Raw genomic sequence first — 23,470 nt, 5'->3', positions numbered from 1 at the left:
GTGAATTTTCATCCCCCTTAATCGCGATGATCGAAATATAACGTAATGATACTTGATATTTTGGGGGATATAAATTTTCTTAAGGAGTAAAGGATGAGGAAAAATGTTGTGGTCACTGGAATAAGGAAAATAGTGGATTTCTCATCCCTCTAGTCGTAGATGATCGAAGCAGGACGCAATAATACTTGATATTTTGCGAAATATAAATGTTTTCAAAATATAGAGGGTGATGGAGAATTTCCTAAAGGGTGAAATAAGGAAAATTGTGAATTATCATCCCCTTAATCGCGATAATAGAGGTATAACGTAATGATACTTGATATTTGGAGGGATATAAATTTTCTTAAGGGATAGAAGATGAGAAAAAGTTTTTTGGATGCTGGAATAAGGAAAATTGTGGATTTTCATCCCTCTAGTCGTAGATGATCGAAGCATGAGGCAATAATACTTGATATTTTGGAAAATATAAATATTTTCAGGATGTAGAGTGTAATGAATAATTTCGTGGAGGGTGTAATATGGAAAATCGCGAATTTTCATCCCCCTGGTCGCAATGATCGAAATATAACGAGATAATATGTGATATTTTAGGGAATATAAATTTTCTTAACCTATTCTCTTACCATTTAACTTCCAATGACGCGTGCCATAATCAACAGCAAGGTCGGTCACACGTCGAGCGTTCTCGTCCGAACACTTTGAAGAATAACACGCAACTGAGACAAAGAGACATCGTCGAAAATTCTCGAGCCTAACCGTATTGTTTACGTTTGCCTATCTACGAACTACACCTTTAACCTATGATATCCAATACGATTTCCTTACCAAGAGTCTCACAAAATATTGTAGGCGAAGAAATTAAGGGATAAATGATAATGAAAAATTTCGTAGACACTGGAATAAGGACAATTATAAATTTTCACCCCCTTGGATGCAATAATTGGAGCATAACAAATTGATATTTAATATTTATATACGAATATAAATATTTTCTAGAGATGAAAATAGAGTGGGTGATGAAAGGTGGCGATCGAAAATTTCGAGGTAAATTTTGGATTTTCATCCCTTCGGATTAAATAATCGAAGCATTCTCTCCATCGACTCGAATAGTAGAAGGCAATAGAAAATATCTAACGAAAAGTTAGAAAGTCGCATAGAAATCGAAGAATCGAGTTTTAGGTTAATATGATTGAACTTTTCGCGGAAGTATTTACACAGATTCGTTCGTATATCTTCGACACTCATATACTTTCACAGTCCCCGAGACATAAATTAAATGGCGCGAAATTTGAACAAAAATTTCTATAACTCATCAAGAATCCATACACGAATAAAATTTCTTCCTGTAAAATTTAATTATACGCGAAACTCAGTTATTACTCAGTTATTATTATTATATTATAATTTTATTATAATTATTTCTCTTAATTATTACTCTCAATTATTATTTACTTTATATTACTGACTAATTATTATTCATATATTATTCATTATAGTCCATACACAAATAAAATTTAATTGTACGCGATACTCAATTATTACTACTAATATTATTACTCTTAATTATTATTTACTTTATATTACTTACTAATTATTATTTCATTTATCATTTATTTTCTTTATATAATCATATCATTATTATTATCATTTAAATCATATTTTCATGATTTAAAATTCCCCATTCAATCTTATCTCTGTAATCACCTGACTCCATTGTCCATGAATTGTTCCTTTAACACACACACATACAATTAATTCTTCGATATTCCTGCTTATCCCACCATTCATCTATCGATCATTCGACCGGTCATGTTAGATTCAGTGTCAAAGATCATCACAGGGTTCTTCCTTCCAAGATCCATATCGCGGAAGACGGTGAAGGGTAGCAAAGAGAAAGTTTCAACACATAAAACGAGACAACATTAGAAAAATCCGGCTAAGAGTTTCCCAGTCACCGAGGTCAGGGTACACGCGATGAAATTGCCCGATGATCCTCGCGAATTATCCACAGCTCTGTTCCATTATACTTCCACGGTGCCTCCAGGTATGAACAATTAATTCCTCGAACTTTCGTTTCGCTCGCGATGACCCTATGTCCAGCTGACGTAACTCGCGAGCGCGAACGCACGCGGAGCGAAGAGTTCGTTCGCGGTGGTTACGCAATTAACGGCGGAAAGTTCATGTTTCCAAGGATTAGTAGCCCAGGTATCGGTCGTCGATATCGTCGGCAACGTTCGGCGACACTGTTTAATCGTTTCTCGCGATCCGGGGCCGGCTGGCGTGCAGTTTTTGTCGGTTCTTTCTCCTCGACACGCGATAGCGTATCATTACATCTCCGACTTACATAGTAGCCGGGGATGCATTACGCGTTGAGAAATGGAATTCGAACCGATCGTTCGCTCGCGGTGGATTTCATTTCGCCGCGCTTGCGTTTCCTGTCGTTCGCGATAATAACGTTGTATCCGTTCGAATCGAATCGTCGCTTTCGAGAACCTGTTCCCCTCTCCTTCGTTCCTCGTTCTCTCCTCGTTCCGTGAATTCCACGTGGAGGCAGAACGAAAACACAGGCCACGATTTTCTGCTTTTTATCGTCCGGGTGGAAACGCGGTTATCGGATCGGGAGTCGCCAGAAAATTGCCGTTATTTCGTCTTATCGCCGGGTAAAACCTCTGGCAATTTGCGAGCCGGGGATCCGCGTGGCAACGTTTCATTAGAGAATTTTCCCAAAGCAATTTTTCCTCCCCGTTACTAATGTCAGGTATCGGTATCTTTCCCAGCCGCTGCGGCGAGCATCGTCTTCCGCTTGCCGTGTCTTTCTCAATCGAATCCACGGATTTATGGGTGCAATCGTGTCATTCCGATTCAATTTCGAGTCTTTGGATTCGAGAGAATGCTCTTGCTCGACTGTCACGCGAATTTTTATCTCGGTAATACTGGGTGTCGACCTTTTCCCATTTGTGACAGCAAATGTCTCTTTGGCTGGATTTCAATTTTTATAATTAGTCGCCATTTGACCAAATTTTGGGGATCGACGAAAGAAAATCGGTTAATTTAGATGATTTCGGAACACTTAACGTCGTCACTTTCTGTAAATTTTAACTCTGATAATTAGTAGCCATTCAGTCAAATTTGGGGGATCGAGGAAATAAAATCGGTTAATTTAGATAATTCCGTGACCCTTAACCCTATGCAAATTTTTATATTGTTAATACTAGGTGTTGATCTCTCGCGATTTATGACAGCAAACGTCGTCTCCTTCTCTAGATTTCAATTCTTGTAATTAGTCGCCATTCGGCTAAATTTTGTAGATCGACGAAATAAAATCGGCTAATTTAGATAATTCCGTGATCCTTGACCCTATGCGAATTTTTATCTTGCTAATAATACTAGGTGTCGACCTTTTCCAATTTATGACAGCGAATGTCTCTTTCGCTAGATTTAAAATTTTATAATTAATCGCAATTCAGTCAAATTTTGGGGATCGAGGAAATAAAATCGGCTAATTTAGATAATTCCGTGATCCTTGACCCTATGCGAATTTTTATCTTGCTAATAATACTAGGTGTCGATCTTTTCTGATTTATGACAGCAAATGTCTGTTTCTCTAGATTTCAATTCTTATAATTAGTCGCCATTCAGTCAAATTTGGGAGATCGAGGAAATTAAAATCGGTTAATTTGGATAATTCCGTGACCCTTGACCCTATGCGAATTTTTATCTTGCTAATAATACTAGGTGTCGATCTTTTCCAACTTATGACAGCAAATGTCTCTTTCGCTAGATTTAAAATTTTATAATTAATCGCAATTCAGTCAAATTTTGGGGATCGAGGAAATAAAATCGACTAATTTCGATAATTCCGTGAGCCTTGATGCTATGCGAATTTTTATCTTGCTAATGCTAGGTGTCGATGTTTTCCGATTTATGACAGCAAACATCGTCTCTTTCTCTACATTTCAATTCTTATAATTAGTCGCCATTCTTTTAAATTTTGGGAATCAACGAAATAAAATCAGTCAATTCGTATAAGATCTTTTCTTCGTTCTTAATTAAAAATATCAGCAACGGGTACAGAAATTCAGCATCCAACTGATTTACATAATTCCGTGACCCTTAACCCCACGCACTGTGCAATTTTTTCGCGACAGAAGAGCAGAAATTCCGAAATTTCTTACTATAAACCCGACGATATTTTTTAGATAGGTAAATAGGAAATCGTGGGATAATTGCAGCGTAATATTATCTTAAATTTAATATACGAATTAATACCGGTCTTTAAAATTTTCGCAACCGGTGATCGAAGCCTGCGCGTGTCGCTTTCGGTTAAAATTGCGGAAGAAAAACTAGAAACCAGAAGTCCATAGTCCACTGTGTCAGTATTTCACGCGCTAAGAGGAATTGGCAAAGCTATTTCAGCCAATTAGGAATATTCGAGGCACGTTTAAGCGGCGCATCACGAAGACCGCGTGAAAACGAGACCTGCTTTATTACCCCGCGGCCGTGTGAAAGAAGTAGCGGTCCGGCCGCGTGGTAAGTGGCATTAAAAGGTGGACTTTTGACGAAGACAGCTCGCGACCATTCGCGACGTGGTCGCTTTTTATCGCGCGCGGTTATCGTCGCGCGGGGATCTGGTAAAAAGCGAAGCCTTTGTACCGCGGCGCCTGTCCGCGCGTATGCGCGCCGCGTCTATTTCCAGTGGCGCATGAATCATCCGCAGAGGTGGTTATTACACTGCGTTGTTCCCTGCGTCATCTTCGAAAGTCGTCCGCGTGCCTCGCGACGCGAGCTTTCTCGGCTCGTTAACGATTCGGCGACGACAGGTCACGGAAAGAGGTACGGGCAATTAGCTTCGTTAATTTCGCAGTCACGAGCCTCTGCCAAACCTTTAACACCGACTCGAGAAATTGCGCCGCTTTTCCCACGAATTTCGAATTTTTAACGCTGCCCCAGGTGGACTGAATTAATGAAACTGTCGAAATTTTTATTCTCGCAACTATGTATGTTAAATTTTACAATTTTACTCGCGCGATGGTAGCAGTGGAATAGATCTGCATAGAATAGGGTTGTCAAAGCAACTTACAACAGGCAAGTTCTGGTTAATTTAGCACTGGCTTGTTCGGATAGGTACACCGTGAGATTCGAATTACTTGACAGTAAACCCGCCACAGTTAGACGACAGATAAATGAAAAAGAAATAGGACATTTAAGAAGTGGAGCAACGAGGAGAGACATTGGAAAACTGATTACACGTATATTGGACAAGTGACTAAGACAATGAATGCCGAATTTTGCATGAGAGTGCTAAAAACTGTCATTTAGATCAGAGTAAGTTTACAGTTAAAATACACCCCAAAGAAATATATAAACGACCAAGGAAGACTCTAAGAGACCACGATCATCCCCTAAATATTGGGGAACGAAACGAGAACTCGGAAAAAAGATTTCCACGAATGTATTAAAATCCGTCATTTAGATCATAAGCTACCAAGAAAGTCAAAAATTCATAGAGTCTAGGAATCCACGATCAACCCCCAAACGCAGAGGTACGAAACTGGGGAAACGAAAGGGGGCCTGGAAAAAATCGCAATTCCAGGCACAAAGATAGTAAAAAAAAAGAAATAAAAGAGGAGGCTAAAGACGGTATCTGAATGCCGAAGAAGTCGGTAAAAAGCTAGAGACACAGGGTAGCTACTCGTGCTGCGTGGCCCCTACCACGCGGCCGGACGAAAGACGTGTAGCGCGGTCTTAACTCCTTATTACGCGTCTCGTTGTCCGGTTTATCGTTACGCGGAGATCTGTCGACTACGAGGAACCTGGCGTGCCTGCTACAAGGCTGGCCTCTGACCCACTTGACGAGGGCCTCGTGTCACGTCGTAAAACGAAACGGGCCCGAGGAACCAGAATCGGCCGGAGGACGAGTGGCATGGCCCGTTTTCGCTGTCTACCGGTGCTTTATGCCCGACACGTAACGCGAGCGCGTTCCCCTTTATTTGAATTTATGATCACAAAACGCCGTAAACGTTTCCTCCTTCTTCCAGCGGCAACGCGCACCCGCGCTCGTTTTTACTCCATTTCGCTGCGTACCCGCGCGATTCGTCGCGTTTTCCCACTAGCCGCCGCTCCTCCGGCGGATAGAAACCGGACTAGGCTGGGCTTTATGGGTCCTAGGGGAATTGCACCGGTGTAATCGCGGGAGGAGCTCCGGCGAAGAAGACTTCGTGGACAAGAAAGGCTGTTACGATAAGACGTGAGATCGTGCAGATAAAGGGGTTCCGTTGAACTACGCTCGATGGAGGTGAACGTTCTCGGGCCTGCACGACGGATAGAACGGGGTACGTGGCTTTGGTCCGTTTAATTAATCGCGATGCCGATCCACGGGATAGCCGCGGTTCTGCACGCTGAAATTCAAAATACCCAAACGTGGAATGGTAATACGAAATAGTCAGATTCAACGGCGAATGTTGCTTCCGTGTGAGATGAAATTTATTTTCCGAATTAAAATTGGGCGATATTGATCGGTAGATTACGGATTATTTCGCAGGATTAATTTAAAACGGGGTACGTGGCTTTCGTCCGTTTAATTGACCGCGATGCCAATGCATGGGATAGCCGCGGTTCTGCGCGTTCAAATTCAAAATACCCAAACGTGGAATGGTAATACGAAATAGTCAGATTCAACGACGAATGTTGCTTCCGTGTGAGACGAAATTATTTATTTATTTTCCGAATTAAAATTGGGCGAAATTAATTGGTGGATTCCCGATTAATTCGCAGGATTAATTTAATTAGAGGTTCCTTTTTCGAAGTTTATCTAGCAAGTAGAAAAATCGGAATCTAGTTTCTTGGAAATCGCTATATATGCAATCTAGAAAATAAGAAGACGTGGAGGAGTGGATACTGTACAAAGGGCAAGGGGATGATACTGTAAATGATGATTAGGGTTTAAACCGAAGGATATTGCGAATGCATTAGCGTTTATGGAAGATTGGATTTGAATTAGTAGGTATACAGTATAATTTTGACTTTCGTTTAAATAGAAAGTATATTATATTTATATACCTATTTATTTTTAATGAATACGGGGCTGCCAATGTAAAATTGAAGGGTTCGAAAAAGTCATAACTTGTTCATTTTCTTTTTCTCTAAGTAGGGGGATGATACTCATTTGAGGGATGTTTTCCATCCATAATATTCAAAAAAATTTATTAATTATATTTTCAAATAAAATAATAAAAATAACGCGTCAATAAAAGTCATTTTTGTTTCATACCGTTCAGTCTTCCACACTCTTAATCGTAACATAAAATCCCCAAAATCTTATATATAAAATTTCGAAGTTGCTCTTCTGGGGAAATAAAATTTCTTTGGTAAGTTTAATAAGTAAGTTTAATAAGTAAAAGAATTCATGGAAATTCTAAATATTTCTCAAGTTTTCTAAACTAACACAGAGTGGAATAACGTAACGATTTCTTGGAATCCAGAGCCGGATTTCTAACTGGAAACAACGAAAATCGTGTCACTTCCCTTTGGTAGCCATTAATTCTTTCACGTGAAACGACAGCCGCGAGCATACGGAATAATTCCGGTTTTCGGGCCCATTTTCGAGGTTAACAGTCTTCCCGTTTTGCAAGTAGATACTAGATTTCCCGTTGTTGATAGACCGGCGCGAGTTTTCGCGGTTGTTTGACCGATTTCTGCGACTGTGCCCCTAAAAACTCGAGTTCTTTAAGCTTCCATAACACGTTAGTCAAGTGAAAAAAAATTAATTTATATTTTATTTGCATCGACACTACGTACTGAATTCACTCCTGATAGATGCAAGTTTGGGAAAATATTTTAAACGATATTTCGAATTTTTGCGATTATTTTTATCGGAGATTTCTGGGACTAAATACCTAAAAATTGGAGATCTTTAGGCTTCCTGTACCCCTAATCGAGTGAAAAAGGAATTAATTTAAATTTCAGTAATATTGACACTCCTGCAAGTTAAACTCAGTCTTGACAGACGCGAGTGATCGTCTAAAAATCAAATTGGAAATTTTGGGAAAATGTTTTAAACGATATTCCGAATTTTCTTAAGTAATTCCCGCGATTGCTTTGAGAGATTCGGAGATTCTCGATCTCCGCGTTTGGCTAATTTCCGCATTCGCGTTCGTCGGCTCCGCATTCCGTTATTTTAACGAAGAAATTCGTCGCTTATGGTCGTCTCATCCGCTTGATCCGTCGTTCGATCGCATCCATCCACGGCGGCCGAAAGCCCCAAAAAAGGGAAACGAGACAGAAGTCACGCATCGAGATCACGATCTACGAAAGCACGAGCTAGGCATGCTCGACATATCAAACTTAGCCGGTTTCCAGGAACAGGGCAATGCTTCTACGAATCTACGCGCAGGAACCTCTATCCTATATTTTGACATTGTAAAGATAGTTCAGAGGCATGCCATTAAGATCAACGTCCCGGGGAACATTACGAGAAAAGATTCGCATCGAAATCAGGATTCTCGAAAGCGACACGTGTCCGACATACGGAATCCTCTTCGAATTTCTCAAAGCTTCATCCTCCGCGGTCATGAAAACCCTCGTTTAACTAAACGATCGTGACGGACGTACGAGACGATCGAGTAGAAAGTCAAATCCACCCTAATTACGTAACTGAAGACGACTAGAGGCAATTACGACCATGTCAGACCTAGTCTGAGTGCTCCTGAAAGGTGATAAGTAAGGAGAGATATCGATAGAACAGATAATAGTCTTCGTCACGGTTGACAGGTTCAGTCAGAGAGCCTATTCCAGGAGTAGCCTAACCTTCTCACTGTGCACACCATATTTCAACTATCAGGAACAGTCTAAGCGAGCTAATCTTGCGTTGCAATGATATTTTCCCTAGGTACCCATAGATGCCTACTATTATTTTTCAACTATTATTTAATTACAATGACACTTTGCTTCGCTACCATCTTGCATTGTTACCTCGAGTCACTCTCACATCGGTCACAGTTACGAACATTCTGAGAAGAGACTTTGAAAACCGGATTTAAGGATGACACGATACTAGAGACGATCGTGAAACCTAAGGACATGAAAGGAATCGTGTATGCAATAGTAGCTACATGGAAATAAGGATCCTAATATGCTAGATATAATTTAGTTTACTTGGTCAATGCTTTTGACGAAGTTTAAGCTCAACCCACTAAGCACCTCACCCTGTTCCCAAAAGTTAGCAAGGGCACTTTAGATTCTAGTTACGCGTTGTACAAACAGCGCGAAATCGCGTATGCAGTGATAGCGATAAGGAGAAAGCAGTATGTATTTATGCAGCTTATAACTAACCGGATGTGGCTTGACAATGTTAACTGTTCGGCCTCGATTCTGGAGCTGACTAACCTAGACTAATCGACCCCAGGGAACACGAGTGTTTCCATGTGCTTAACCTCTTCAGGGACAGTAGCACATATAGGTAAAGAAAATTAGAATCAGTTGGAGAACTATTCATCATAGAATCCCATCGAATGTCAGCCCTAATAGCGGTTTATTCTACTTTATAATCATTCTAACCTAAAAAAGTATTTGTCATATCACAATGTTGATTTTAACGTTAGAAATGAAGGGAAACATCGACGGACATAAACGCGGATAAAAATTCGAGTGGCGAGGTAAACATTCCCCTATCGATAACGACAAAGCTGGAGATGGAAGAAAGGGGAAGCAATTTGCCGGAGCGCAGATGAAGATCTCCAAACGTCCTACCGCGGCGTGTCCGCCATACCAATGTTGCCGAAAGTTGTTCCGGGAAGCGGGCAATCCCGGTCTCGAAAGGGCGCAGGCGCGGGCGCGTGCGCGTGCGCGTTGCAGGGAAGCTGGGAAGAGGCGCGACGAGAGAAGTGGCGGAAGCCCGGGACGCGGGCACGCGGGCCGCATTTAAATTCGCCGACGCATGGCGGAAGGCCGAAAAAAGCCGCGTACATATGCATAGCGCATACACGCGTGGCGCGTGCTGCGCGCACAGGTGACGCGCGTGCGTGCCCGCCAAGGCAAAAAGCCCGCGTGTCTCGCTGGCCGCGTCGCGCTGGAAAAAAGCGGCGGTAGAGAAGAAAAGGAAAAAGAGAAAGAGGAGAAAGAAGGTGGAACCGGCCGGGCCTGACAATAATAATCAAAACGAGTGACCCGGGCCCAGGCAGCCGGTACAGCGCCACGCCACCCGCGGGACCTGTCTTTCGAGTTCGAGCGCGGCAGGTCTCGCCGCTTTTTTCGATACGCTCGATTTCCGCTTTCAGCTGCGCCGATTCCGGTTCCGAACCGGGCCCAACCCGGTACCGCAACCTCGCTCGGGCCACGCACACGCGTGCACGCCTGACCCCTGCCAGGAGCGAGCTTCCAAGCTTCTCTCGAGGCCCCTGACACGCCTTCCACCGAGTTAGGGGTTCGCTTCGATTTTCGGCGTTTGGTTTTGATCGCCGATTAGCAGAGATCTTGAAGAGACGGTGAAACGATTCGGAGGAACGTAGAACCGTGCTTGCCGAGGGAGATATAGAGGGTGGTTCTGGGAGTGGCACACAAGAATGAAAGAGAAGTTAGAGAGAAGATTTGTGGATTGGTTTAAATTGCATCTTCGGAGGTCCCAATGGAGTTCGAGTTAGACATTTGGGCTCATGTTGAGGGATTTAATTGGACTTATAGGAGAACACGAAGGTTCGTTGTTATTTAAATAGCTGCTCGGGGACTAGCTAGAAAATATTTTTGAAAATACGAATTTTAATATTTCAAGGAAGTCACCACTTGCAAATATCTATATTGATCCTAAGTTAAAATAATGTAATAAAATAATCTAATTGGTATCTGAACCAATGTATAACATAACTGAATACTCAACGGAACTTTAGTTAGAGGTATTATACAAATTTTTTGAAACTTCGTTTCGAATGTTCACAATATGAACAATCCTGGTCGCAAAATTGGGATAGCTATAGGACGTTTACTTGGCAGAGGTTAGGAATTATTAATTGCCAATTAATAAGTAATAAATTTCTCAAGTTAGAAGAGTATTCTCCGAGTGGAGTAAAAATTTCTAATCATTTGCGAATATTGGTAAACAATCCTGGTTAGCAAAATTTGGGTATCGATAAGACCTTTACTTGGCAGAGGTTAGGAATTATTAATTGCCAATTACCGAGAAATAAATCCCCCAAGTTAGAAGAGGATTCTCCGAATGGAATAAGAATTTCTAATATCATTTCCGAATATTGGTAAACAATCCTGGTTAGCAAAATTTGGGTATCGATAAGACGTTTACTTGGCAGAGGTTAGGAATTATTAATTGCCAATTAACGAATAATAAATTTCCTATGTTGGAAGAGGATTCTCCGAGTGGAATAAAAATTTCTAATCATTTGCGAATATTGGTAAACAATCCTGGTTAGCAAAATTGGGGTACCTATAAGACCTTAACTTGGCAGAGGTTAAGAATTATTAATTGCCAATTAAGAAGTAATAAATTTCTCAAGTTAGAAGAGGATTCTCTGAATGGAATAAGAATTTCTAATATTATTTGCGAATATTGGTAAACAATCCTGGTTAGCAAAATTGGGGTACCGATAAGACGTTTACTTGGCAGAGGTTAGGAATTATTAATTGCCAATTAAGAAGTAATAAATTTCTCAAGTTAGAAGAGTATTCTCCGAGTGGAATAAAAATTTCTAATCATTTCCGAATATTGGTAAACAATCCTGGTTAGCAAAATTGGGGTACCGATAAGACCTTAACTTGGCAGAGGTTAGGAATTATTAATTGCCAATTAAGAAGTAATAAATTTCTCAAGTTAGAAGAGGATTCTCCGAGTGGAATAAAAATTTCTAATCATTTGCGAATATTGGTAAACTATCCTGGTTAGCAAAATTGGGGTACCTATAAGACCTTAACTTGGCAGAGGTTAGGAATTATTAATTGCCAATTACCGAGAAATAAATTCCCCAAGTTAGAAAGAGATTCTCCGTGTGGAATAAGAATTTCTCGAAAAGATTGTACAATTCTGCAAGTTTCCACATTGATTTCCCGGAACCGCGTACCCAATGTCGTTCCCTCGTATGACGAGCGTGTAGCGCAGACGCGCGTACAAGTCTATGAGCAGACGGTGACCCTCCAGCGACCCGACGACCTCGAAGCTCGCGTGGTACGTCTGTCTTGTCGTCGATAATGCTGCACCGTAAGCGCATAATTGCCTCTTTTGCGCGTACGAACGCAAACGGTACGCAGGTTGCGTGGCGACGCGGCAAAAACGGCGCGGTCGTGTAACGTTACGTGGAATAATTTGCTCGTCCGTGTACGGGGAAACAGAAATTCATGAATTCGTGGAAACCGGCTTGAGAATTACCGCATAGAAGGTGATTAAACTGTGCCACGGCGCCGATTTCTTCTCTGCACGACTCCTCTCGGCGATTTGCTTCTGGTCCGCCGATCAACCCAACCCAAGTTTCGCCCGAGTATTGTTCCACCTATTCGAGGTTCGGCTAAATCTCTTCTAGCCTGAGAAGGTTAAAACCGAGATTCGTGGATGCCGTGTAAGTTGTCGCTCGGTCGCTGTTTAAATTATTGGTCATCGCGCGAATTCCTAACAGGAATCGACGATGCACGGCGATGCAATTATTAGTTACGTTCTAACGGATCGCCTCGACTAGTCCTTGATTTCAGACGTCGGGACTTTACGGCAACGACGTTTTATAAATTATCGAAATGGAAAAGAGGAAATTGAAACGTCCTGAAGTCTGGCTGCGAATCGTCCCAGGCTTTCCTGAATACCAGATACCGAGGTGTCGATTTATTCTCCCTTAAAACCGGGAATTTTCACGCGAATATCCATATCTCACCATTCTTGAGTTAAAATTTCTATGCCAACCGATATTGAATATCGTATGCAGCGGTGCATTGAAAATTCGACGACGATCGTGACCGCATCTGGGTAAACTTGAAGATACATCTTTTGGGAAATTCCGAGTGTCATCGGTCTATGGTATAAAGTAATAAAATTTACTCGAATGCTCGAAAGTAATAAATTTACATGGTGGAATGAGACGAAGATGTAATTATTTTCTTGTACGTTCTAAACGTTTAAAAAATACACTGGAATATGTTGACAAGAGTGGCATTTAATTTTGTTGGTAAAAAGAGACGTTTCCAGTGATATAGAAATTAAAGGATAATTGTTTAATCGGAAAATAGTCCTATTTCAATATTTATTTCTTCTCCAAAGATACTGGCTTTGATAAAAATACGTTTGATCGGTACTGGAATTAATAAATAAATGTTTGATCTAGAAATGATTCTATTTCAATATTTATCTCCGAGCACGCGATGTAAGACATCGGAATTGGACTTGGAACAGCGATATCCTGCAGATTACAGTAAACACAAGTATACGTCTGCCTCGCGAATCTTTAACAAATGTTACGCTACTTATTTCCTCGCTTCCCAGCTTGTAACGCCAGTTCTGTAATATCCTATATTTCCGCAGGGAATAACTCCACAGAAATTACCATTTAGCAATTTTTGCCAGCTATAAAATTTCTTCTCGTCCCTTTTTCCCCGACAAATATCTCAATCGTACGCTTTACAGCCCAATTAGCGAATAAACTAGAATTTATTCCTATCGTGACACGTTTTTCCACGTAACGAAGGACTGGACGATGTAAAACAAAAATAACTTTTAAAATACCCGCTCTTTTAATTTCTCTTTTAATCCCTCGTGTGAGAAATACGAGTCTCTTCGCACGGATAGTGGGAAGTTTTCAGTATTCCAATGGCTACCCTGCGTACAGATACACGGCGTATCGCGGTATTTAAAATTTCGAACGCACACGATCGATGCTAACGAGCATTACCCGAGACAGATAAGAGCTAAGCTTAAGCGAACGGAACCAGTTCGTTGTAAGAACTAGCAAAGATAGCGAGCAATTTCCAGCTCGCTGCTCCGAAAGATCGCAGGAGGAGGAAAAATTCGGCGAGGATTAACGCGTGAACGCCGAAAGAGTCGCGACGACGTGTTCACTCGAGGCGCACCCCTCGGTGCACCCCACGGTGCACCCAAGGCGCATCCGTAGAATATTCAAAAGCCGGGCACGGAGTTGGTACACACGCGAGCTCACGTACCCCGGGCGGACTCGCGATCTCTCCATGAATCTCTCGGATCCTACATCAGGGATTAGCATCGCATTACCGGCGCGGTGGCATTAAGAGAGCGAGGCGCGGAACGAATGCGCGTCTCGACGCAACGACTCCGGGCAGGATCCATTTCACGTAAGCCGAATTCATGAGGCCGTGCCGGCGTCGCCTCCGGTTATGAGTCGCGGAGCTTCCCGGCGCGGAAAGGGCAACGGAACGCGTCCTCTCCGGGTTCACCCGGTCGTTTTTCCTATCGTCGGCTCTTCAGGCACAAGTGTGCCGAGGGCGACGACGCGTCGCGTCCCGCCATCTTTTTCTATTCCGCGCTGCTTCTGAAAGAGAGCCGGGAGAGGGTTAGACGAGCGAGATCAGGTATCAAGTGTAAAAAAAGAGCCATTGTACGGGAGCATCTGACCGTAGGGTAGGTACCACAGTGGCGATGTCGAGCGGGCAGAGCGAGAGCGAACGAGACGCTTGGTAATAAGCGAGAGAAAGAGGAAAGGAGGCCAGAGACCGGTGAACCTGGCGGAGGTTGCCACGACACGGCGGCAAGGACGAGAGCAGGGAAGGAAGAAAAGGGAAGAAAAGGGAAGACGGGAAAAAAGAACGCGCGAGTAAAGAGAGACGGGACGAAAGGGGTGGAGAGAGCGGGAGAGGGAAGGAAGCTCTCGTATGCACCGAGAGCGTTGGCAGTTTATAAGGGTCCCCGGTATTGTGGATACGTATTATCATGCTAAATATAACATGTTAACTACTTCGCATAATGTCGGCGCGCGATCCTCTCGATTCTTCCCGGTACGACCGTTCGGCGAATCGCGCGTTTCCGCGCGCAGAAAATTTTATTGCCGTCGTTGGGCAGATGCGACGCGATCCTCACTGCTCGTCGCCCGTCGCGGAAGGCTCCACGTTCCCAGACCTAACCGCCTTCTGGAAACGAAAACCGCGTGGAACCTTGGTATAACCGGGAAGAACGTAACCTACGATTCGTTATTTATGAACGGTAGCTTTCTTATGTAAAAATTCCGATGTCGAAGATATATGATAATTATACGATCTGGGCGCGCTCGCGCGAGCTCGACGTGGAATATTCCGTGGATCACGTGGAACGCGTTGGCCGGCATAGCCGCGCCACTCTGGATAGAGGGCAGCACCGTTCCCGAATTGTTGTCCTTAGAACAACGAAACTGGGCCTAGGCGACCAACGGTGGTTGCGAATTGTGGGACGGATCTCGAAATCGGATAACGAAGAACAGAGGGGAACGTCGTGGTCGGCTTATCGTTTATATTTAGTAATGATTGGAGACCATTGATATTTACACACCGTCCGCTTTTTACCGAGAAAAGCCACTCTTGCGAAACGGCTACGCCATAGCCGTTATTGATGAGACACATTACGCATTTATTCGCCGTGACGGACCTTGAAAATCTATGAATTAATTATACACCTTATGTACGCACGAGCGTTACGCGGTGCCCGATGATATCGTCATTGAGACCCGAGCGCGATGACAAATGTACAGGCCGGACGTCTCGTTGTCGATCCTCGCGCTAGCTGCCTCCGTCGTAAAACACCGTGCCGTACGATAAATCGATCTGCTCGTTAGCTAATACCGCATTAACGTTATTACAACTTCCCACGGGCGAATCGGTGGACATCGAAACGATGGCCGGCCGGAGCGGCGCGGAGCGGCGCGGAGCGGGAGAAAAAGAGAGGAGGAAAGGATCGGCCGGCCCCGGCGGAAAACCTGTCATTATCGTATCGGTTAAACGTTAAAATCTATCCTTTCGAGCAGGAAAAAGACGACCAGCGATTAAACCTATCGACGCGGACGTTTAATGAAACCGTCGTCGTTTGCATCGCAACAAAGTTACACGCGGTCGAGTATTACCGGCAACGGAAGTGTACGATGCTCCGGCCCAGTCGCGATTACATTTTTTTCCACCAACATCTGCATAACGAGTCCCCGGGATCGTTGCTCGAAATTCTTCGGGAAACTCGACTCGGTGGAGGTAATTAACCGTGGATATTCAGGAACACGATGGATCGCGTACGCTTCTGCAAATTGGAAAACACGCCCTTGCCTCTTCGCTATCGATCATCGACTCGCGTTGCTTCCCAGCGTACTCGGTGCATCCGTTAAAGCGATCCGTTAGCCTAGAATCTGTCAAGGAACTCCGCGGGAAGCGCGAAAGCTGGAAAGAATGGAGCTGCGCATGCGCGTACGCGTTCGATCGGCGACCCGATTCGACACGCGCACTTAGCGCACAACCGATCGATCGCGAATCGGTAAAGTCCCGGTAAGGGCACAAAAGGGAGCCGCAGTTAAAGGTCGATTCTCCACGGACTGTTGAAGGGGTGTGATGGGCCAGAAGCTGCTGGTGCAGGAGGCGCCTGGCTCCGGTTCCGGTTCGACGAATCGCATGGAAGGCGGCGAAGGCGCCGGAGGAGGGGAGCTACACCACTTCCTCCATCAGTACAACCAGCAGTCCCACAGTCCCGGCCAGAGCCTGCAGGGTGGCCTTCAGCTTCCGCTTAGCCCGCCGTCCCTCAGACACGACGGTTCCTCGAGCACCGGCATCGCCGGAGTTAAAAGGGAACCCGAGGATTTGAGCTCGTCGAGAGGGGCGCAGCAGTCCAGCAAGAGGCACAAACAGGCGCAGCCCGACAGTCCCACGCCACCGGGGATGTACCATCATCATCAACATCAACTACAGGTGAGAACGCTTTGGATATTCCTTTATTATACTTCCTTCTCCGTTCTTCTCTACAGTGGACAGACGTATAACTCGAATTTTTCTAACGTCTTTGATATAAAAGTACCTTCTTGGATTTGCTTCGTTGATTAAGATTGCGCAACGAGGTTGTGCGCATGGGTGACAGCTTTTTGGAGTGTATGACGTACATATGTTATTGTTATACGAAAGTCTACTGTATTCGGACGATACAAGACCGTGAATAAATCGAAACTACTGGTTTGAGGATAATTTCGCTATTATTAAAATTATTATGCCACTATTATTTTCAACAAAAGTTAAAAAACAAGGTGCAACGATATTTTACCTGCATGTATCAAAATAAGCGTACCTATATGCTACATTTAGGTACACGTCACGGATGAATAGGATTGGTTTAGCGTTGTACACGTGGAGTATCTAAGAGATATGGAATTCTGAAAGTGATCGTTAAGAGTTCGAGAAAAATTTCGACCCGATTAGTCGAACGCAGGTGTAACGATTTGAAACTTTTCGAGGCATTTGCCAAGCATACCTCACGAGCTATACGACATCTCTTGAGTAATATCGGCGTGTAAAATGGTAACGTCGAGAAATGTCTGATAGCGTCCAGCGATCGGCGAAAGCGTTGGAATCTTCTATCTTACCTGCATCGGAGGAGCCTTTTTCAATTACACGAGTCTAGCTATGAAACGAGTGTAAATCCCATAGAAGCCTGACAGAGATTATCGACGAGCAGCTGGTAAACGCGTGCTAGTAACTTTCAGGATTCCAGTCCAATCTGAGAAAACATGCTCGACACTACCTGTCCCGATAAACGTACGTGACACTATCCAGCCTGGACTCCATCAAATCCGACTGCTGCACTATTACGATTAAAATACTCGAGTCGAGCGAAACCCATAAAGAAAAAACCTGACATTACCCACCCTGATCTAGATATGAGCACGAGACACTGGCTGCGCTGATTCCGATACAAATAAGCGTCATTAACCCGACTCGATTATGACAAACATACTTGACACTATCTCATTCGATCTTGATAAAAAGCCGGGAGTATTAGACCGCTCGACCTCGAGACAAATACTTCGCGTTGTGTCGTAGTTCATAAAATCCTACAGCATTAGCAAACTCTAAATGTTTCCAATTATTACTAGCAAATCGTCTCAATTACCATTGCACTCTGTCAGAGGCCAGTACCGAAACATCGATAATTTTATTCGGTTTCCATCTTTGGGGATGAAAAGCTGAGGGATGTCAAAAATTCTTTCCTTTTCGACACGGAAAATTTTGCAAATTGGAATGACGCTAGTTGACGTTGCAATGACGCTAGTTAAGAAAATTCGTAGAGTGCAATGACGATATTAACCCCTTGACTGTCACGCCAAAATCACATGTTTCGCTCAGAACGTCACATATAATGACAAAATAATAATAAGTTGGTGATACAAGACAACATTCCTACCAAATGGGACGTTTATCTTATTAGCGGTCACGGGTGACCACCAGTAGCGCCTTGATAACGATTGACAATCAACTAACTGTCAATATTCCATCAATTTTTACAATTGTGACTAGTTCAAGCGCTCCGATCACCAATGACCACTGTCCCCGTCACAGAAGAAGCCGTTACCGATCATATATGACCAAGTAGCTGTCAAAGTGTCAAAGGTATCTTTGACAGAGCCCAGGAAAAGATTGCGCACAGCCCCAAAGGGGGTACTTTATGTCCGAGCTAGTTCCCGATACTAATTAATGGCGATCACTTGGAATTACAGGTACAACAGTACGGCAGTCACTACGACCCCTACAGCTCGTGCAGCCCGCGGCTTCCGTCCACGGCGTACACGTCGACCTCGGCGACGGGCGCGGCGAACGCTGGGAACCCGAGCGGACTGCACCAGGAGCCGACGGCGGTCTACGTCACCGGCGACGCTCTGCCACCATTGGCCTCCTCGAGCTCGTCCTCGTTGTCCACCACGACCGCTTCGTACACGAGGTACGAGGTTGTGCCAAGCTCTTACGCGACGACACACGCGATACGCTCGTCCTCGAGCAGCAGCAAAGTCCTGACCGTTGATCTTCCCAGCCCCGACTCCGGCATCGGCGCGGACGCGGTCACGCCCAGGCAAGATCATCACCCGCCCACGGCGCTGCACCAGGTTAGTCGAAATTAGACGATTATTCCACGTTCCGTTTACAGGCTGCCAAGGTACGACATTCAGTTTTCATTTCGCTCTTTAAACTCGCTCGCGAGCAATTTGCGTCTCATGTCTCTTCTTCGGGTAATTTTCTAATAATAATCTCGTCTCTATCGCGATATATATATCGATTACTGGTAGTACAGTAGATCTATAAATCTTCCCACGTAGAATATAATTAATTTAAAATGGCGGAGTTTCTATTTGACGTAATTTCTTTTCGAAGTGACTAGAGAAATTTAGACGATATTTTGCTGTTAAAAATTCAATTATTGCTCACTTATAGAGATTCTCAAATTTTTTGAGAGGAAGATTTACGTTTACATAGGACTGTCGGACAGCTAATGATCTAATCAGGCTCGCGAGATGAAGAACAAGCGTTGAAATTCGATCTTGCATCACCGGATCAATCTCGAATGGATACCGATCTCAACGTCGGATCTCGCGGAACGTTATCGCGATCTCCGCTGAAAATCTGATATATCGAACGATTAATTTCGCCACAGAGGAAGGCCTATCTTCTCCGCGTTCGATTGCTAATTCTGTCTGGAGAATAGGCGAAATGAGTTCGCGAGGACGATGGTGTACTGGAGTAAGAGGGAATACGGTACCGATTCGCTGATCGAGCCATCTGGGATCCATCGGCGAAATGCACTTTCGTCGGATAGGTCGATCACTTTCCATCGACCAGGTTCTGTAAAGATGCTTCGATCGACAACGAATTAATCGGACAACAGCCGGTGTTAGGCGTTTATCGCGTTCTCATCGCGCGAATATAAGCTCTTCCACGTACGATCATTTTCTGCGCGCTCTCTGGAACAAGACTCGCACGGCTTGGTAACGACACCGAGCCGATTTGCATAATCCGCGACGCATATCTATCAGGGATATCGACGCGTTTGTTTGTAATCGACGGTTAATAGGTGGCGCGTTTTCTTAATCGGCGCTGTCCCTGCGAAATCTTTTCCATCGGAAGTCGATGGATCGAAGTTTGGTCGAAGTTTAGTTCAAAGTTCGATTATCTTAATTTTACGTTTTGCGAAAAATTTGGCGTAATCGACATTTCAAAATGTCTAATGGGTGGCACGTTTTTCTCCATCGACGCTGTTTTCATGTGATCCTTTCGATCAGAAATCGATACATCGAGGTTCGATCGAAATTCTATTATCGTGATTTTACGTTTTGCGAAAAATTTTGCGTAAGCGACGTTTCAAAATATAATGGGTGGCGCGTTTTTCTCCACCGACGCTATTCCCGCGTGATCCATTGGATCAAAAGTCGATGGATCGAAATTTGCTCAAAGTCTAGTCGAAAGTGCGATTATGGTGATTTTACGTTTTGCGAAAAATTTTGCGTAAGCGACGTTTCAAAATATAATGGGTGGCGCGTTTTTCTTCATCCACGAAATTACCGCGTGATCCATTGGATGGAAAGTCGATGGATCAAAGTTTGCACAAAGCCTAGTCGAAAGTGCGATTATGGTGATTTTACGTTTTGCGAAAAATATTCGCTTCGAGTATTCGCAATCAGTGTTTAAAAATATCTAATGGTGGCGGGCTTTTCTCTACAAAGACTGTTCCTGCGTGATCCTTTTGATCGAAAATCGATAGATCGCGGTTCGATCGAAATTCTATTATCGCGATTTTACGTTTTGCGAAAAATATTCGCTTCGATTGTTCGTAATCGACGTTCAAAAATATATAATAATGGGTGGCGCGTTTTTCTCCACCGACGCTATTCCCGCGTGATCCATTGGATCAAAGGTCGATGGATCGAAATTTGCTCAAAGTCTAGTCGAAAGTGCGATTATGGTGATTTTACGTTTTGCGAAAAATATTCGCTTGGAGTATTCGTAATGGGCGTTTAAAAATGTCTAATGGGTGGCGCGTTTTTCTCCACCAAGGCCGTTCCCGCGTGATCCTATCGGCCAGAAATCGATGGATCGATGTTCGATCGAAGTCCAGTGCGAGGTGCAATTACCGTGGTTTAATGTTCCACGAGAAACATCCACCTCGATGGTGACAAGCGCGGAATGTTCGACGTGCGAAATTTTAATGCTAATCATCGGTGTTAATCGTGGATGGTTAATCGTGGGATTATTCGTGTTTACTCCGGGTACCAAGCTTAATAAGGATGATCCGGTATGAACGACGAATACCGAGTCCAGGGAATGCGTAATCGCGGTGTCGCGCTGATAACACGCAGCTATGGGAAGAAATAAAAATTGATCGCAAGCAATCTACCGTGATTGACATTGATATTACTCGAACGAGTAATACTACACGCCGAGTCATCTATCGTTGCATCTAAAACTTGGCTCTTTTCGTCGAACCCCTAGGAAAGAAAACAGGATCGCTTCAACTCGTTTGCAAGCACAACCATCTGATAACCGAGTAAGGTTAATGAGTCAATTAATGTTCATCTCGAACAACTTTCTTATCATCGCTACAAATCACAGCTTCGATTCCGGCGGTCGTAAAAGAAAATTTATTCCGCGCATACGAAATTCAAAATTGCGCGTAACTTCTGCCAGATGAAAAATACTTATACAGGGTGTCTGTCAAATCGTCGATGATAATTTCGCGGGTAAAAACGAGGAATAATTATGATCGAAGACGAGGGAGGTTCTTTCATTTTGAAACAAATTTGTCGGATACTTCTGTTTCTGCACGTGTTTAATTAATTATTAAAATGAACGTGATCGTGTTCAATTAATTATTGGATGATGTCATAGTTTTTCCTGTTATTGATATTATCTTACTTCCGCAATCTAGATTCGTATTAATATTTTTCCATCGTCTCTGATTTAAATTTCAATTCCCAATTTAAATGGTTTCATAATTAACCAAGATATTTTTCCAAGTAGGGATCATGTTTATGTATTCCTGATTTGCGTATGATCGACGTATAAATCTCGTATTTTCTACTGCAACGTCTTCTACATACGATTTAAAAAAACACCCTATGTACAGTCACTATTGGGATAAAAAGAAATTACGCATAAGTACTTCACATCCACCGAATTTTTTTTCACGAATCCAAAACAGTGGTACCCCAAAAATCAACCACTATTTGAAAGACATCCTATATATATACTCACTATTGGGATAAAAATAAGTTACGCATAAACCCTTCAAATCCACGGATTTTGTCTTCACGAAGGCAAACCAGTGGTACCCCAAAAATCGACCACTATTTGAAAGACACCCTGTATGTACAGTCACGACTGGAATAAGAAGAAATTACATATAAATGCTACAAATTCACAGATTTTTTTCTCACGAAGGCAAAACAGTGGTACCCAAAAAATCGACCACTCTTTGAAAGACACCCTATATGTACAGTCACGACTGGAATAAAAAGAAATTACGCATGAATGCTTCAAATTGACAGAATTTTTTCTCACGGAGGTAAAACTGCGATGCTATAATAATCGCGCACGATTTCTAAGACACCCCCATGTACAGTCACGACTGGGATGAAAAGGAATAACGCGTAAATGCTTGAAATCCGCGGAATCCGTTCTCGGGAAGGCGAATGAGCGATAGGACGCGGTTGAAAAATAGCGGGTTTGCCGAGGAGGATTGGCCGGTGCGGGAAAATGGCGCGGAAACAATGAATCGAGCCGCGTCGAATCGTCCGTATCATAGGCAAATTGCCTAGCCCCGGGGCGAGTTTCTCGCGGGTCTCGGCGCATAATTTTCGCGCCCGTCGAAGCCAGCCAGGGCCGTGGTCCGCGCGCTCCGTGCCATAAGCGATTCATCACTCCCACGTATTCTCGGTTGTCACGCGTAATCGGCCGCTTCCGGAAACATTAATCGTTGGACGGGGGCAACGGGCGGCTTATCCGCGCGAGTAAGTCATTAGCATTGCGGTTGACATTACGAATTAGAAAGCACACGCGTTCCGTTCTGCTCTGCTTGCACACGCCGGCTGAAAATAAAAGCGGATCGTTTCGTCCGGCTATCTCGCCGGGTTCGTAATTAAAATATTCATAATTCGTATCTCGTTACGCGGGTCCGATCGTGTAGCACGAAACGCACGCGAAATGATAGCCATTTCACGGGAAAAAACGCGAACCGCGGTTAATCATTTTGTATATTGTTAAGGATAGGATACTCTATATGGGCAGGTAATTTGCATACGTTGGGTCTCGGGGAACAGTGGAAATTATAAGGTGCGCTGTCGTTTCGTCGCGGTCATTTTTCACCTGAGCAGATTAAATTTCTGGCAGAAAAATGCGAATTACGGGTAACCTTCTTTTATGTTATTAACCGAGGCATCTCGTGTATTATATTATTAAGTTAGACAAGTCAACTGTCCTGTCGGTAATGTTATTACCCAACGTTCGTAAAAATAATCCTATCGATTAAGAACACGAATGT

The 23,470-nt window shown here is 43.6% G+C and overlaps 1 protein-coding gene across 2 annotated transcripts in view; it reads left to right on the top strand.

Moving 5' to 3' along the window:
* Positions 1-23,470, top strand: part of grh (grainy head) — a 52,724-nt gene that overhangs the window by 13,581 nt on the left and 15,673 nt on the right. For both annotated transcript variants that reach the window (XM_017898216.1, XM_017898217.1), the window contains exons 2-3: positions 16,506-16,866; positions 18,663-19,046. In XM_017898216.1, coding sequence (XP_017753705.1) covers positions 16,506-16,866; positions 18,663-19,046 — 745 coding nt within the window. The remainder of the gene's footprint in view (positions 1-16,505; positions 16,867-18,662; positions 19,047-23,470) is intronic.

Source organism: Eufriesea mexicana, unplaced genomic scaffold (assembly GCF_001483705.2).
Source record: "Eufriesea mexicana isolate 0111107269 unplaced genomic scaffold, ASM148370v2 scaffold588, whole genome shotgun sequence".
NCBI lineage: Eukaryota > Metazoa > Arthropoda > Insecta > Hymenoptera > Apidae > Eufriesea > Eufriesea mexicana.
Note: the sequence above shows the minus strand (reverse complement) of the source record. Positions and strands in the feature narration are given on the sequence as shown.